Source organism: Bacillus rossius, chromosome 8 (assembly GCF_032445375.1).
Source record: "Bacillus rossius redtenbacheri isolate Brsri chromosome 8, Brsri_v3, whole genome shotgun sequence".
Taxonomy (NCBI): domain Eukaryota; kingdom Metazoa; phylum Arthropoda; class Insecta; order Phasmatodea; family Bacillidae; genus Bacillus; species Bacillus rossius.
In genome coordinates this window covers 22,037,892-22,055,856 of record NC_086336.1, presented here as the reverse complement: position 1 = coordinate 22,055,856, position 17,965 = coordinate 22,037,892, and the positions used below count along the sequence as shown (strand labels likewise).

The following is a 17,965-nucleotide window of genomic DNA, read 5'->3' as shown; positions in this document are numbered from 1 at the left end:
GATCGAGATAACGACTAGCGGAAATATTCCGCCAAACACCTATGCTATTTGTCTGATACTTCACGATCGGCTTGCATCGTACAATTGTCGAGACAAACTTGTGAAAATTCTGACATAAATACTGTTTCGTTTTCGATAATAATTTAGATACGACCGAGCATTGCTAGCGACAAGATGTACTGCAACCTGCAAGGTTTCCAGAGTCAAAATGGATTCGTGCTCAAGGAAATTAGCGTCACCTCCGGAGACAAGACTCGAAAACGAAATAATCTACGTTGCCGGACCTGAACAGAAGAAATGGCTGAGCAAGTTTGTAGACTTACAGACCGACTACGGCTGTCCTTCCCTGCGCAAGCTTAGTGCAATATACGACGTGCAGCCATGTGACCAGTTTGAACGTGTCTGTTCCTGTACAAACTCGCAGTTAATGCAGAAATGGCACGCACAGTGTTAGTAGGAGTCTGCATATATAAATGACGTACCTACGTACGTGCCTTCAGTTGTCGTTCGACCTGCAAGAAGATGTTTACGTTTCATGCTGCTAACGTGTACGTGAGCGCAAGTCCTAGCTTCAGCAGTGTCGAGTACAGCTACTGGGATGCCAGGTATCTGCGTACATATACAGAAACCTGTGATGGAGGCGCTCAGCATTGGCGGTTTGCGCATTTCCTGTGTCCTTCGAACCGACTCAGCAGCTGGTAGATTGTTGCGAACCTGGAAACTGTGCCGTCTATCACATGAGACCACACACAATCCTTCCTGCTAGCATCGCTGAGGTAGTCGCCTCGTCTGCATGTGCAACACCAAACATGGACGTGTTGCAACCTGTTGCGACCTGTGATGCTTCTACGCAGACGTCCAATCGGTGTGCGTCTCGTCGTCGCAGTTCAGGCAGTGAATCTGTCCCAACTGGCACTGAGACAAAGCCCAGGCGTAGACGTGGTCACAGACGTCATTGACCAAGTCTTGTCGGAGTTGTCGACGTCGCAGAAGATGACCAGCTGGAAACCTGTGTTCCTGATCCTGTGGCCTGCGAACCAGTTGGAACCGGAGTCGATGTTACAGTGCGTGCGGCATTAAAGACTTTGCTTGTGAAAATGCACGATTCCTTAACCTAATGTGTATTTGTGCATATTTTATAAATAAATGTGTAATAACTGGAACTTTTGTGTGTTTTTATTTCTATAATTTTTAGGTACCTAATAAAAAAATAATTTTAAATACAGACAATATTTTGACTCATGTAGTATACCAGTAGACCGCGGGTATATAAGCGAGGTTCAGACGACTGGAACCGCAGTTCATCTCTGACCATGGTGCAGTACGAACTTGCTCTCTTCAGGTAGTTTCGTGAGGTTTAATTATGTCGACCGGAATAGACTGTTTACCGTCAGCAGCGGGGACCTCGATGGAAGCAGCGATGATGGAGTCGGAGATCCCGATACCGACTGCAGAGGAGACCGCGACAGAGGTGGAGATCCCGATACCGACTGGAGAGGAGACAACGATACATGCTGTTCCATCATCAGCTGAAATTTCCTCATCTGCATTCCAGACTTCAATTAATGAAGAGCGTACAGCGCATGAATGCAAATATTGTGGCGCATCTTTTACTAAACCTACAAATGCGCGCAGACATGAAAGAAGCAGCTGTCAGAATAATGCTCAAAGAATAATGTTTCAGTGTATAAAATGTAATAAACTAATTTCACGTCTCGATAGCTTTCATCATCATTATAAAAAATGCTCCGAGAAAGTTAAGTGTGAGTATAATGAACATGGTTATTGTTTTGACTCATGTGTTGTACCAGCTGATGAGACTATATAAGTGAGACCCTGGTGATATTAACTTCAGTCCGTCTCTGACTGCGGTGATGAACAGATCGGATAGTTAGACTTGTATAACATAATAGACCGGTGTTTAGCTATTCTTGAGAACTCGATGGCATCATTACCACTATCTACACCAACCTGGATCGAACATCTACCATCATCAGTGCAGAGCACGATAACAACGATGTCTACAGCTACACCTGCTCTCTCAGCACAGTAGGAGATTGCGACGCGTGCAACATCTTCTACAGAGCAGACCTCAATGGCTTCAGAAGTTAACATGTCTGCAGTGTTACAATGGTTGTCAACAGTTCCATTGTCATTGATGAAGGAAGGAGCATCCAGCGGTGTTCCATCACCCGACTGCACGTACTGTGAGAAGATCAAAAACTTGAAATCACGGGATTATGTAATACACAATTGTAGTAATAACTCTGAACGCATTAAATATCAGTGCAGCAGGTGTTTAAGCAAGTTTGTACAATATGGAAGATTAAAACGGCACCTCAGGAATTGTGATAGACTGGCTGTACATTCATCGGAATCAAGCTGTATATTTTGTAACAAAACATTGGCAAATATTCAAAGTGCACAACGACACGAAATATATCACTGTCCTTTTAATGAAGTCGATAATTCGTCTTTGTGTGAAAATTGTGGTGTACCAATATGTCGACCAGATAAACTGAATAGACATTAACGAACATGTAAAAGACTTACTTCGTCCATTAAGAAGACTGTTTGAATCGAGGAATCCACAAAACTTTAGTAATTTGACTGTGTATTGTTTTTGTACTTGTAGTTGTGTAGTATGTATGTAATAAAAGTTTTTTTTAAAAGAACTTGCGGTGTTTTTATTTTCTCAAACCTGTCACTTTAGTAATACTTTTTAAAAATATTAAAGTTGTTTTTTATCGGCCAGGGATCGAACCAAGGACCTAAGTCGATCTTATCAATCACTATATAGATTACAAATTTATTTAATGAATTTTGAACTTTTTCCCGAATCTCTAGCATTAAAATTACGAATTTCCAATATGGTGGTCTGGATGGCTGATAGGATGATGGTAGTAGAGGATTTAAAGTCTCTTGACGAATGTTTAACATGGTTTATTGAAATTATTTTTTACATAAAATTAAACATTATTGCATCGATCGGGTATCGAACCGAGGACAGGAATCGATCGATTCAATATGTAAATTAATAAGCGGTTTATTGAATGAATTTTGGAACTTTTCCCGATTTTCTAGCTAATTAATTATACAATTCAAAGATGGTGGCCTAATGACAAGATGGACGGTGCAACAGCAATAATAATAAAATAATTACTGCACTCTAGCGGATAAGAATTAAACTAACATGGCGTCAGCGCACTCTCGCCGACAATACAATGATGATGGCTTCCAGCATCGAAGACAAGATGGCGGACATGACGTCATACTAGGTGACGATATATATGAATGGCAAAAAGTGGTGGGGGTCAGTATGCCAGCAGCCACTGTGAGCTTTGGATCGGTCACCATTTTTATTTTTCTGCCCTCACCGGGTTCGAACCGAGGACTCCTAAATCCATGTCGTAAAGTAATTTTTTTTATTATTTTTCATTAAAATTTTATTAAATGAATTTTTTTATAAATTTAAATTTTTTTATTGAAATCGGATAATAAATAAAAAAGTTAAAGATGGCGACCGTAAAGGAAACTGCAACGGTGGCGTCATATTTCAAAATGGCGGATAACACAATGCCGGAATGTTCGAGAAAACAAAATTACATCATCCAAAATGGCCGCCGTGATATACTTGTCCCGTTACAATGTGTCCCGTTACGCTGTGCCCCGTTACGCGGTGTCCCGTTACGCTATGTCCCGTTAAGCTCATCCAAGATGGCCGCCGTGATGTCACAATCCAATATGGCGCACACCGGCTCTCGGCTCCACATCCTGCATCCTGGCGCCAGAGGAACTATTATATACTACTACATACTTTTACACAAATGATTTAAAAAATTACATTATATAAAACATGTCTTTTGTTCCTGACTCAAATGCTCTACATTGTATTAGACGAAGTGCATAATATAGAAAATATTTTTTTGCTGGATATATTAAAAAATATTTTTATAGTAAAATAATTAATTTTCATTGTATTCATTACTAAACTTGCGTGAAACCTATGAATAATATTTCTTTATAGCCTACACACAACCCAAAAAATGCTGTATTTCACATGATATAAAAAGAATTCAAAAACTTTGACCATCGTCTCTACAGGCATATTAAATGGCGTTTATTTGTAATTAGTAGAAGGCATAATTATTAGTGATTAACAGTAGCTTGACTGTATAAGGTGAAAATCTAAGCCAAAATTGACATTTTCAGTAATTCGTTCTTAATAAAACTGCAAATCACAACACGCTCATGTCTGAACAGCTGTATACGTGCATTTTGTGATTTTTTAAATAGTTATTATGTGCTTACCCTGACTGCAGAAGGATTGTCCGAATAATCTATCGGCTGGCATTTTAAGCTGTAGTCCTTCAGCCATCCAGCCATCAAACCCTGAAATAGAGAATACCGCAACACAAAGAAAAATATATTAGTGGTCTGTAAACCAACAAAACTGTGAAAATGCATTTCGTTAACAAAACAAATGATATTATAAATAAGTATTCTCCTTAGTTACAAAGCATGTCTTTGTTATGAAATCATTGTCGTCATCTTGTCAGGGAAAAAACAAATACTCAAATAAATATTAGATTTTAAGCTAAATGTAATATCACTTCAAATATATTTTACAGATAAAGTAGAGAGAGTATTGAAATGAATAAATTGTATATACATTTTAACGTAACCAAAATTGATTAGTATTTAAGCATTCAAACAAATTAGAGATATCTTAAAATTTATATTGCATTATTTTAATTAAAGTCTTGAATATATGTATTTCAGGATCCACAAAAATTTACTCAAAATAAAATTATTCAAACCATTGTTCATATTGTGACGAACGCGAGAGAACAGACCGCGATACCAGTTGCAGAGCTGGCTGGCAGCCCATCACGACCGCGTTCGACCCGCTGACGTAAGAAGGCATACCATGCGCGCCTGGCCAGATTACAAGGGTCGTCGCCACCCCCCCCCACCCCCTGCACTGCCGCTTCTTCGTCCTTCCTCGGCAACGTTATCTATCACTGAGCGGCCTTGAGAATTCCGCGGGCCGCTGCGTGAGTAAGAGACGCCACCCTTCTCGACTGTTCGAGCAACAGGTCAACCCGGGATGACGCCAAGGTTCGAGAAGGGCGCCACAGACTACGTAAGCAGCGATGCCGCCCTCCGCGACATTTTTTTGGGCAACGGTGAGTGCCGTAAGTGCCGTGGGTGCGGCGAGTGTTGGGCAAGAGTTTTTGGCGACGGAGTCCCGTGACGGAGTTCCGCGGTGAGTTTGGCGACGGAGTGCGGCGAGAGTTCAGCGACGGGTGCCGCGTGAGCCCGCGACGAGTCCCGTGACAGTGAGTGCTGTAGTGCCGTGGGTGCGGCGAGAGTTTGGCGACAGAGTCCCACGACTGAGTTCCACGACAGGTTTTTGGCGACGGAGTTCCGAGGGGTGAGCCACGTGAGTTCCGCGAGGAGTGCGGCCCAGTGAGGAGTGCGCACTTTATTAACATTACATTCACTGAGTGACCTGAGAATAAACATTTTTAATGATGTAAATATTGGTAATGAATAAAACTGTGAAAAAACATAAGTGGGTTACCCCGTATGAACCCAGTTCTCCCCCCCCCCCCCCAATTATTATAAATCGTAACAATATTACATATTAGCAATTAACTATGTAGAATAAAGGCACATATTTAGTAACTCGTATTTTCTTTATCAAAATCAATTAATTCACATTTAATGATTCGTAAATAGTTACTTAGTGGTAAACAGAATATTGCTAAAATTGTTTGAATTAAAATGGTTTCCCAGAAAATATACTATAATCTTAAATGAGAATGAAAATTTATTATATCTGAAGTTGCAGGAAAGGTTATATCACGTAAAATAGTTAATAAGTACTTCAAAGTATGGTAATTCAAACATTCCTGGATGCAAATAAAAAAATTTATTTCGGCACAGCTTACAGGCGTGTGTAAATTTCAAAGTAACTATTTATTCTGGAATTATTTTGTTAACTTCTATAAACATATGAAAATATTTTGAGAACTTACTGCAGTCGACATAAGGTCACGAATTCTGGACCCTAGTCCACAATCCACTGCCCCGGAGGTACATAATATAACTACTTTTTCGTTATACAGCATTTCTTAGGAGAAAGTTCGTGAAAATGGAAATACATTGATAAAATTTAATGTGACAGACAGATGACTTAGCCACGTTTAGCAACATAAATTCGTTTATAGTGTTTTTCTTAAACAATAGGGAAGATACAAATCTAATTGGTGTGCCAAATTAAACGTTATAGTAGGGAAATTGCTCTGGAATATATTTGTTAAATTAAATTGTCATAGTAAAAAGTTATCCTAATTTTAAAATATCTAAGAAAACTGACATTACAATGAGATCAATAGTGTTTTTCCTTCAAAATTACCAAGAGGCATGCACTTGGTAACCTCCAGATGCGAGGTTCATTAGTTAAGGTTTGTTTTGTAAGAATTATTTACAGGCTGATTTCATTTCACGCTCGAGTAAATCCCTAAATACCCTATTAGACTCCCCTACTATAAAGCTAAATTACTGACCTCGAACGGGATGTACACCCTCAACTGAAACGCGAAACAAGTAGGTACTTATATCCACTGTGGGTGCAGATGTGCCGCGCGACTCACCTCGTACACGAGATATATGCTGCAGAGGACCTGCAGGAAGTTGTAGACGATCATGATCAGCCGCAGGTCGTAGGGCTTGCGGTCCTTCATGTACTTGGGCCCGGCCTTCGTGACGAAGTACAGGTACGAAATGAGGATCACCAGCAGCGGCATGGGGCTGCTCATAAGGAACCATTTGGCCGTTCTGGGATCTGCAACATCAATACGAGCCAACACACTAAATAAACCAAATAGATGCTGATGATGTGGATGGTGATAAGGATGGTAATGAGTATGACATTGAGGATAAAAATGAGGATGTGATAAGGTTGGTATTGAGCATGGTGATGATTACATTAATAAAGATGGTAATGCTGAATGTGATTAGAATGTTGATGAGAATAGTAATGATGATTGTGATGATGAATATAATGATGAAGATTGCTATAAGGTTTGTGATGGTGATGGTATGAGTATAGTGTAGGTTTTTAAACCACAAGTATAGTCCCTGCACAGAGTTTTAAATCAGAACAATCACACATACTATAAATATTGAACCACAATGCAGTTTTTTGTTATAAAACTTAGATTTCGTTTATAAAATTATTCGTTTGCATTTTTTCACTACTAATTTTTAAATATGGGTTCAATAAGATAGCCAATAAATGTTATATCGTTTCTAGCTTGTAAAACTTTAATTTCATGGGCCTAAATAATAATAAATAATTATATCTGAATTTTAAAAAAGTTAAGATTCAAACAAGAACTACAGTTTTCTTGTAAAGATTTAATAGTTAAGTTTACGACCAATAATTTGATTTAAACGCATCTCTAGCAGTAATTTCAAGATTACTGACAAACCTTACGTTGGAATGTACAAATTATTTACCAATTTTATATGTACTAAGCTAGTAGTTCCTTACTGCGATTTCTTTATTATTATAGTTAATGTTGTGTGACTTGGCCGTTGAACATTCTTTATACGTTACTGGGTACAAGTTAATTTTGTTTACACGTAATGTTATATCTGTTTGTTAAGCGAGATAATAGCCCATAATGGTATTGGTAATTGGACGCTAGTGTCTCATTTTAGGCTGTTGTTGATTGTGCAACACATGCATTCAGCATTGACAATGCTGACTTCTGCTCTCTTCTTTTTGGAGCTTCAAATCGACCACCGATCTAACATAAAATAGACGTACAGACGGACTTCTATCAATGATTAGAAGTCTGTCTGTACTGGAAATAATTTTTTATACTGTTTGTTTCAGGCTCGCCTACACATAAGTTTTGTTGAAATACGCAGCTTTATCAAGCCTACATTGACTGGTTATTGAATCAACGTTTTCCAAGAGGCAATTTTCCATCGTCAATGTGTAGCGGTTCTGGCGACAGATTGGTGCAATTGTGTCATGGAGCACCTGGTTTTGTACCCTTGTGTACCCTTCAACGGCCAAGTCACACAACATTAACTATAATAATAAAGAAATCGTAGTAAGGAACCTTAGACTTGGCACGACTTTGTCTAGATTTCATTACTTTTTAGAGATAAACAAGCAGGTCCATCGAGACTTGGTTAATTTTTTTTACAAAATGTTTTTAGTGGGATTTCACTTCTTTTTGTAGAAACGTGGGCATATTAATTTATTTTATTAGATTTTCTTATTTGACAAACGTTTTTTTTCTTTTTAAGATAATTTTTTTATTATTACTTATCTTTCTTTTCTTTTTTTCCGGTTCACATTCTTGTAAAGTAGCAACAGTTTTTCGTATTGCCCATTCGCGTTCATTATTTATTCTTTAAGACGGTTTAGACGGTTTAATTTCTGAAAGATCGGCGTGGTATTTACGCCTAGTGGCCGCTTAAGTAACTAACGGTAAAACGTAAACACTTTTTTTGGCCAGCATCGCCAAAGGAACCTCTTAGTATACCGTTCTCATACACTTCAAAAGTGAAGGGAAATATTTTTCCAGCAGCCATAAGCTCAGAAGCTGAGCCGTAGGTAGTGGGTTACATAATATCGCTCGTGTAGGATTGCGCGCTCGTGTATACGTCACCATCAGCATCACACATGTATACTTGCATTTCGTACCAATGTTCAGCAACGTATGCAACTATAGCAGATATGATACTGCAAGTTGAGTCAGTTCTACCATACACCAAGAAAGATATTGAATGGAATCTTTGGGCATACCAACTACTTGGCAGCCAATAAGTTCATCGTCGTCTTTTAATATTATCGACATTTTTTACATTATCTTGCGAAACAAACACAAATAAACTCAACGACATTTAGTATATGGACAACAAATCAGAAATACCGATAATATTTAGACTAAGACAATAATAACCTTTATCTTTTAGACTTATTTTGTCTTAATAAAAAAAACTCAAAGATAATATTATACTCAGCCTACTCAATCTATACAAACTATAAACAACACGTTAACTCTTAATTATTAGACAAGTGTCAATATAATTAATTATCAATGAACTTTGTACTAAAGGTATTACCCACCTAGTATATTAATGATATTTTTAAACGAAACGAAGTAATATCTAACTAAATAAACTAAACCTAGAATACTAGAAAAGTACATACTTATAAACACAAACGCGATTCGAAGTACTGCCTAACTGTAAATTAAACCTAGAAAACTAAGAGTACTTAATAACTAACAATTAAATAAAGTATTCAATTAAATGTACTTTTAAATCTAATAATTAAGTAATAATCAGTAATCCGTCACTAATTATAAATTTCCTAACCTATTCGAATCTTCGAATTGTTATAATAACAACCTGCTTATTAACCTTAGCAAACCTCACAAAATAATAAACGAAATCAACGAAATGCAAATAATCCCTCCTTATCCCTAGAAAACGTTTTCAAGCGCAGTATAAGAATGTCGTAAACGACTGTAACGCGGCCGGTTGCCACTTCGCCATATAAGGTTATCGGAAAAACAAACGTAAGCGCGTTTTAAAATACAGTCAGCGCCATCTAGCGACGTGTGCGGGTATCACCGCCACTCTTAGTCCAATGAATTATATTTTGAACAAATTTTGAGCGAAATTAATTAATATTTTAGTGTAATTTGTTTATTTAATTTGTGTAATGTTCGAGTAGAATAAAGTTAATCGTTCGACTATTTCTTCTTGTAAACTTGTAAGTATAAGTATAAAAGCCAGTCTAGTCTTATCCAGAGTTTTCCTTTAATTTTATTTATATGCGTATTAAAAACAGAAAGGGAGGCATTCGCCCAGCAGTGGGAAGCAATAGGCTAGATTAAATTAGAAGATGTGTCCCACTACGCTGGATTTTTGCAATGACAGTCGATTTTTTATATACCAATAGTAGAAATGGGCATTACAAGAACTCTAATACAACTGAGACAAGCTGAAGGTTCATAATCAGATACTTCAGACCTTCGATTTTTGACTTCAAATGAGGAGGCAAACAAAGTTGAATATTTTTTGTAAAGGCGGTATGTCGATCTTTAATAGTTTGGTTGGGCTCTTGTGTTTTCAAATAAGGGTCACCAGGTACTCCAGATCTTCTATTATCCTAGTTTTTATATTTTTCCCATTATGTGGCCATTAAACCCTGACTCTGTACCAAATTTCAGCTGTCTGAGTTTATGGGAAGTACTAGTTATATTCTGATGATCATGAGTGAGTGAGTGAGTGAGTGTTATAAATGCGAAACTTTGCTTTCGCTTAACTTCGGAACTAAATGACCTATAGACTTGAAATTTTATTTTAAGTATTTGATTTTTTAGCTTACTGGATGACGAAAATTTCTGCGTTCTGTTCTTATCCAGAGGTTCTCAAATAGGGGCCTGAAAATGCGGCGAAATGGTTCCAGTAAAGGATGGTACGGCAGTGTTTGCTTCGCGCTCGACTTGGCGGGGGCACTACCGTGCCCCCCGATTACGCCACGGACTCGGTCGCAATGCTAGGGGGTTCAGGTTAGCAAAGAGCAATATAAAATGAGCGTAACGGGATACAGTGAAACGGGAAAATGTGCGTAACGGGACACTTTTTAGTGCGTGCAGCCTGTGTTCATCGATTTATTAGACGTCACGTCAAAAATATGTTTTCAGACTAAGTAATTAATTAAACAAGTTAAAGTACAAACAAGATATCAGTAGATTTCATTATAGTAGTCGTCTACGCTGGGCTGTAATTTTCGTGTTCAACATCTAACCGAATTTATTATTTCCTAATCATAGCATTTGTTCATTTACTATAACTAAAAATTTAACACTTTTAAGGCATAAAGCATAATTAATTGGAAGGCCTAATACTTTTTTAGCAATAAGCTTAACTAATATTTTCCTCGGAAAGTTATTGCAATTCAATTTTGAAATAATAAAAGAACTACTACAACTTTAACAATATTTTAACATAAATCTTTCACAGTCTTAAAAATTTATTGATGAACGTTGACGACAAAAACTTTCAAACAATCTATTTCCAAAATGTTTTCAAACCAAATTGCAATAATCACTGCCCAATATTTCTTCGAGACGTGACATTAAATGCGAGGTATGGTTTAATTATTTTCCCCTAGAGTTTTACAATTCACGCTAAAGTAAATCGTTTATTCGTTATTTGTTTGGGCAAACACAAGAATCTGCCCTCTTTTACATTATTTTTAAAATATTTTCAATTAATTAATAGTTTACCGCTTTCAAATTGTTATATGAGACCGTGATAATTATTTATGGAAAATTTAAATGAATTGAGATTATAAAGTCACACATACAATTATTGCAACGGGTTTTTTACATCAAACACGCATATACACACCTATACATTTTGGCTAATATACAAACATGCATTTCATCACACTATTTCTTACTTCACGTCAAGCTTCCAAAGGGGAAGTTGAAATGACTTAATAGTAGAGACCGGAAAAATTCGTGGATTCATTCGGCGATAGGCTAAACTCCAACTACATATACCTTTAAGCTGCTCTTACTATTGGCTCACTGGTCATCTGAATAACTCTGGGCCAATGAGAAACCATCAACCAAAGATGTATCGAATAGCAAGCAAGCAGTTGAGACGACTCACAAGTCAGCAGCCAATGAACTGGCGTTATTTTCCCGAGTATACAGAGAACTGTGTAGTCAATCCTGAAGGTCATCGAAACCGCGAATTTTTCCAGTCCCTACTTAATACTTATCCCAAGCTATCACCTTCATTAAACCAGTTATAACAGCGAAACCTTATTGCACTGCGGATCCGAAGACATCGGCACCATTCGTATGGGGGTCAAGGCCAAATTTGTAGACTGCTACCTACGGCTCAAGGCAAGTTACTAAAATTCGCGCCGATCTCACGTAATTGACTGTCCAATGCTACCGGCAGTTCGATTCCATCCAAATCCAAGGCAACTCTACGGAGTTAGAATTATAATATGTTAGAACCATATATTCACAACCATTCTCCTCAAAAATTAATAATGGATTTATCTTAAGACACTAGTAAACTAGAAGTTATCCTCAAATGAGATCGGTGTTCCGTTTTAAGTGACTGTAAATAATAACCCAATAAACTATCACTATAACTGTAATGAAATCGACATCATGGAGCTATTAGCAAACAAACTAGAGAATATTACCTGACAGCTGTATACTAACAACACAGGCGATAATGACACTACCGCAATTTTCGTTATGGCCACCATCTTAAAAATCCGGAATTATTATCACAACAATTAGGAAAATATTTTAAAATTTATAAAAAATTAATTAGTTTTAATAAAATTTTAATCAGAAAATCCTTTACGTCATGCAGATCGGAGTCCTCGGTTAGAACCTGGTGAAGGCAAAAATAAAAATGGCAACAGATCCTTCCTCCACGCAACCCACCGGCAGACTAACCTCCGACCACAATCGCCAGCTAGTATGAAATAAAGTATTCCATCTTGTTTTTGTCTGCTGGAGGCCACCATATTTTTTTCTGCTACTAGAGTGCACTGCCGCCATGTTAGTTTAATCTTTATCCGCTAAAGTGCAATAATTATTTAATACTGTGGTTCCCCACATCTTGAAATTCGGGCACCAACTTAAAATTAGTAATTATTTAGATATAAATACTGAAAAAATTCCGAAATTCATTAAAAAAAATCACGTATTAATTTACTAATTGGTTAGATCGATACCTTTCCTTGGTTCAGTTCTTGATGAATGCAAAAAAAAATTTAATTTTATATAAAAAAATTATATTAAATAAATATGGTAGAATGTCTTTGAAGAAGCTTAAATTCCTCTACTACCAGCCTCCAGTAAGCCGATGATGGCATATATTGACCACCATTGTGGAAAATTTAAAATTATTTAGTTAGAAATTCAGCAAATATAAAAAAATTGTTAAAAAATCACTTACTAATTGATTGGTTTGTTCGATCCTTGCTCGAACCAAAAAAAAATAAAATTGTTTTCAAATATACCATAAAAGTGATAGGTTAAGAAATAAAACACCTTAATTTAATTTACAAACAAAACAATATTACATAAAAATATTTTCAGATATACCATAAAAGTGATAGGTTAAGAAATAAAACACCTTAATTTTATTTACAAACAAAAAAAATTACATAAAAAATACTACAAAAATTTTTAGCAAATTACTAAAGAATTTAGCTTTTCCCGATTTCTGCATCGGCTACCCACAAATTAAAGCGAGTCCTTTACATATCTTGACATACCTATTGAGTTTATCAGATCGATTCATTGGTACACCAAATTTTTACTCAAAGAAGAATTATCGATTTCATTAAAAGGACAGTGGTATATTTCATGACGTTTTGCACTTGGCATACTCTAATGTTTTGCCACAGAATATACAGTTTGATTAGGATGAATGTTTAACCAGTCCCTTGCAAAACCACATATGCCTTTTCAATTTTTCATATTGTATATACTGGTTACAACACCTGTTGCAGTGATTTCTAATGCATTCAGTGTCATTAATACAATAAATATTACATTATCACGAATTTTTAAGTTTTTAATTTTGTCACAGTACGTACAGTTGGGTGAAGGAACACCTTTAGTTTCTACTTCCTTTATCTATGTCACTGGTAGTGTTGACAACCATTGTAACATCGGTAAAATGCCAAACTTTGAAGTCTTCAAGGTCTGTTCTGGGGAAGATATTGCACGCGTCGATATCTCCTGCAGTGCTGAGAGAGTAGATGTAATTTTAGACGCCGTTGCCATCAGGCTCTGCGATGTTGATGGTAGGCCTTCCATCCAGGTTGACATTAATAGTGGTAATGATTTCATAGAGTTCTCAAGATTAGCCAAATACTGGACTTTTGTGTTAGACAAGTCTAACTATCCGAACCGCACTGCACTGCAGCCAGAGGTGGACTGAGTGTCTCAAATTTTTTTTTCCTAACCTTACTAAAACTAAGTGTGTTTGGGAGCGTTCGGGGTTAGGGAGGTAGACTAAGTGCGTATCATGCCGAAGCCTATACGCTCTAAGAATACAGGATGTTAGCCATTCAGGAGGGGTAGCATGCATTATGTGCTAGGAGGGGGATTGGCCAGCCATGGCAGCGATTGGCGCCATGACTAAGGCCCATCACTGACTATACAAGACTTAAACTAGATAAGTGGAGCCCAGGTAAAATCTGAATAGACACAGGGAAAACCCTGGGCTCTGACATGCGGGATGCAAAAATTTCATGCATTAATATCAAGCAGGATGATACGGGAATCAGAAGGATGGTTCTGGAAGAAGAGTTGGACCGAGTAGAAAAGAGTCTACCATTCAAGCGGGGGGGGGGGGGGGGGGGGGGGGTGCGTTGGAGGCTTGAAAATTGCTGTCCGCATTGATTGGGGTGGCACTGGTTGTTTCAGGGGCGACGTTTTGTTGTTTCCCGCCGGGCTTCCAGCCAGCCTAACTTGGAGGTAAGTCCTACCAGGCGAACCATGCCCGTCAGACATGAGAGGCAGCCCTAACAGGACAGGCAGAGAACCCCAGAGGGCCAACCATACACTTCGCACTATTTTGAATCCGCACTGTGTTTCCTTATCACTGGTGGTGGTAGTGTGTGGATGTTTTCGCATGTTTAACGCGAAATTTTTATTGTAACTTAGACTAAATACTTAAGCTATTGATGACGAACTAACTGCCAGCAATACAAAGTGTATGTGCGAAATTTACCCACTCATCCGCAACCGCGTGGTTGGGGTCCGGCCTCGGCTGTAAAAAAAAGTCGGCGGTCGTCTCTCGGGGCGCGCGCATCTCTCCTTTGGGCTGTTGGCCGGGAGTTCCCTGCGACCTGCTGAGTAACCGAAAGCTGGCAGTGCACGGGGGATTTGTGGCTGCGTGGGGGCGGCTTAGCAGTGCCATCTGCTACCGACCGCGTCCCGCGGTGGCGGATACGGGATCCCAGCCCGACTGTTGCTGTGAGTGAGCTGAGTGCTGGAGTGACTGTGAATAACCAATAAACACTGGCCGCCATGGTGGAGTCGTTATTACGGCTATCGGGGTGAAAGGTAGCCCGGGGGCTGCTCGGCGCGCAGCTGGAAGCAGTTTTGTCTGCGAAGGCACGGCAGGGGAGCTCGATGAGCTGAAAAAAATGCGAAGTGTAGAGGAACTGTGCGCTAGAACCGGTGGAGCTGCGGAATGCTGCGCGCGCAACGGAATTGAAAAGCATCGGAACTCCGAAGGAAGAGTTCAGGGACCATCGGCTGGGGTTACTGTAGCCTAGCAGTAGTAGCCTCGAGCGGCGCGACCTTCAACCGTCTCGGGGATTTTGGGCAGCAAGGTTTGGGACCCTCCCCGACCCTGGCTTGAAAGGTACACTGCTGTCGACTTGAAGAAGGAAGATGAAGATGGCGCAACGCCAAGCTGCCTGGTACTCTGTGCGCCCGCAGTTCGAGCCGGTTTACTGGCTCGTCTGCCCACCGTCGAGAGCACTTGTGTTCTCGGCCATCGCACCAGCCCTAGCTGCCGGCGAATCAGTGGGTTTACCCGCTTGCGGAGCTTGCTCTGCCGCCTTCTCTGCTGTAAATATTGCTAGAACCGAGGCTGTCCCGCTGACCAAGCCGCGGCTCCGGCGCAAGGCTAAGGGAATATTTACAGCATCCCCATTCTTTTTTTACAGGTGGCTCCCTGAGCTTCTGGGCTGGGCTGACGGATGATGAAGTCGCCCGCCCCTGGGGGCGCATGCGCCCCTGGATAATAATAACCCAGGTGTGTTCAAGGTTAATAATGCGGGTCGCAAGGCCCAAGCGCCCAACCCTTAATGGTTGATTCTTTTTGCCCCGCCCAACTCTTCTTACCTGGGCCTTTTTCCTTCTTGTCCAGTAGTTTTCTTGCTTGCTTTAATGCATGTTTATTTGATCCCCGCATGACCCGGCCCAGGGGTTTCCTTGTGTCTATGCCGGTTATACCTGGGTCACTTTAGTTTGCTTATAGGCTAGGCAACCTAAGGGGCGTCAGTTATGGCTAAAATGGTGCCATGGCTGTGCAATAAACCCCAATTAGCACATGATCCACGCGCCCTTGTCCTGCATGGTTAATACCACGCATGGTAGAGTGTATAGGCTTCGGCCTGAGACACACTTAGGTCCTCCCCTAACCTGGACCCTCCCCTTACACACTTAGAATAACTTAGGCTAGGAAAAAGAAAGAAATAAAAAAAATCACAGCGAGGCTGTGATTGGCCGGCTGCTCAACCGATCGCGCGTCGCTACGGGGGGCGTTGCGCGAGGAATGATTTCGGGTGTTTGTATTTTTATGTTATGTAAGATCATAATTTCCGAGTGAGAAAACATGTTGATTTAAACAATTTACGCATTTATCGTAAAACATTTGTTTAGTTCTAATGTAAAAGTCTTGCAAAGTTTTCCGATTCCGTTTCACGATGCAATGATTCTACAGAGCAGTATACTGGGGCGTCTGTAGTGATTTGAATACATTTGTTCTGAATTCGCTGTAGTTTTAACAAGTGTGTGCGAGCTGCGGTTTCCCAAACAGGGGCTGCAATGTTATGATGGGGCGGATTAGAGATTTATAAAGCAGCAAGCAATTTTTGACAGTGCAGCCGCGTCGCCTGCTCATTACTGGATATAGGGAGCTAATTATAGCCTGAGCCTGTGTTCTATTGGCATCTATATGGTTGCGCCAAAACAGTTTCCTGTCCATATGGACACCTGGGTATTTAACTAAGTCTGTGTGGGGAATGTTTTCGTCGAACAGAATAATTTGTGGCCTGTTGTCAACAGGTGTAATGCGTTTGCGAGTAAACACAATAGCTTCGGTCTTAGTTGTATTTACTTTGATTCGCCAGGTCGTGCACCACTGTTGGAACTCGGTGAGTGTGACTTGTATAGTCTGTCTGTGGCTAGCTGGATGTTGTGGGAACTGCTGAACAGTACAGTGTCGTCTGCATAGCAGCCCAATTTTACTAAGCAGTTTGCGGGGCGTGGCAAGTCACTGACATATATATTAAAGAGGACAGGGCCTAGGATGCTAACTTGTGGTACTCCTGCTATTTTTTTGTTTTACGTCTGTTAGAGATCTTTTCTACGTCTATAAACCTAGCGACTACGTAATCGTGTGGGTTAAATGCGCTCGTTATTTCTTCTGTGAGACGCACTAGTTGGTGGACTGTCGAATGAGTACTAAGGAAGCCGAACTGTTCGTTTGGCATTATGTTGTCGTAAATGTGTCGTTTGAGACGATGTAGTTACATAATTTCTGCAACTTTCGACACATTGCTTAAGAGGCTGATTGGTCTGTAGTTTCGGGGTAATGTTTAATCTTTACCCGGCTTGTGGAAGACGATAACTTGAGCTTCCTTCCACTGGGAGAGGAAAATATTTTCTCTGAACATTGCATTTATGTTTCAGCTAGGTATTCAAGTGTTTCGTTTGGGAGTTGTTTGAGAACAACATCTTGTATGCCGTCGTTCCCGGGGGCTTTGCACGGCTTCATTTTTCTGATAGCGCGCTTTTTTTCCTGTGCTTGTGTTCGCAAGGGTTCGGAGACTGTGAGCTGTCGCAATTTAACACGTAGTTCGCGGTAAATTTGTGTGGTGAATTGCCTGTCGCAGGGCTGCATTTTAGGGTGGAATGCTAATTCTAGTGTGTCGGCGAAGGCCTGTGCCTCGTGTTGGGGCTGGAAAACTACGCCATTGTTAGTATGAAGGGGCGGGATTTTTGCGATTTTTTAAAAATTCTTTTCGTCATTGCCCAGGCACTACCGTCCTGGGTTTTGAGTCCTGAGACTTTCGATTTCCACTGGCTGCTTCATTAGAGTGAAATTTCGTTGGATATGACTGTGTTTAGTA

General features: G+C 39.7%; 1 protein-coding gene across 9 annotated transcripts in view; it reads right to left on the bottom strand.

Annotated features, from left to right (window-relative positions):
• The window catches only part of LOC134535580 (very long chain fatty acid elongase AAEL008004-like), a 349,726-nt gene that overhangs the window by 58,440 nt on the left and 273,321 nt on the right, over positions 1–17,965 (bottom strand). For all 9 annotated transcript variants that reach the window (XM_063374783.1, XM_063374781.1, XM_063374780.1 and 6 more), the window contains 2 exons: positions 6,663–6,853; positions 4,312–4,392 (listed from right to left, as the gene is read on the bottom strand). In XM_063374783.1, coding sequence (XP_063230853.1) covers positions 4,312–4,392; positions 6,663–6,853 — 272 coding nt within the window. The remainder of the gene's footprint in view (positions 1–4,311; positions 4,393–6,662; positions 6,854–17,965) is intronic.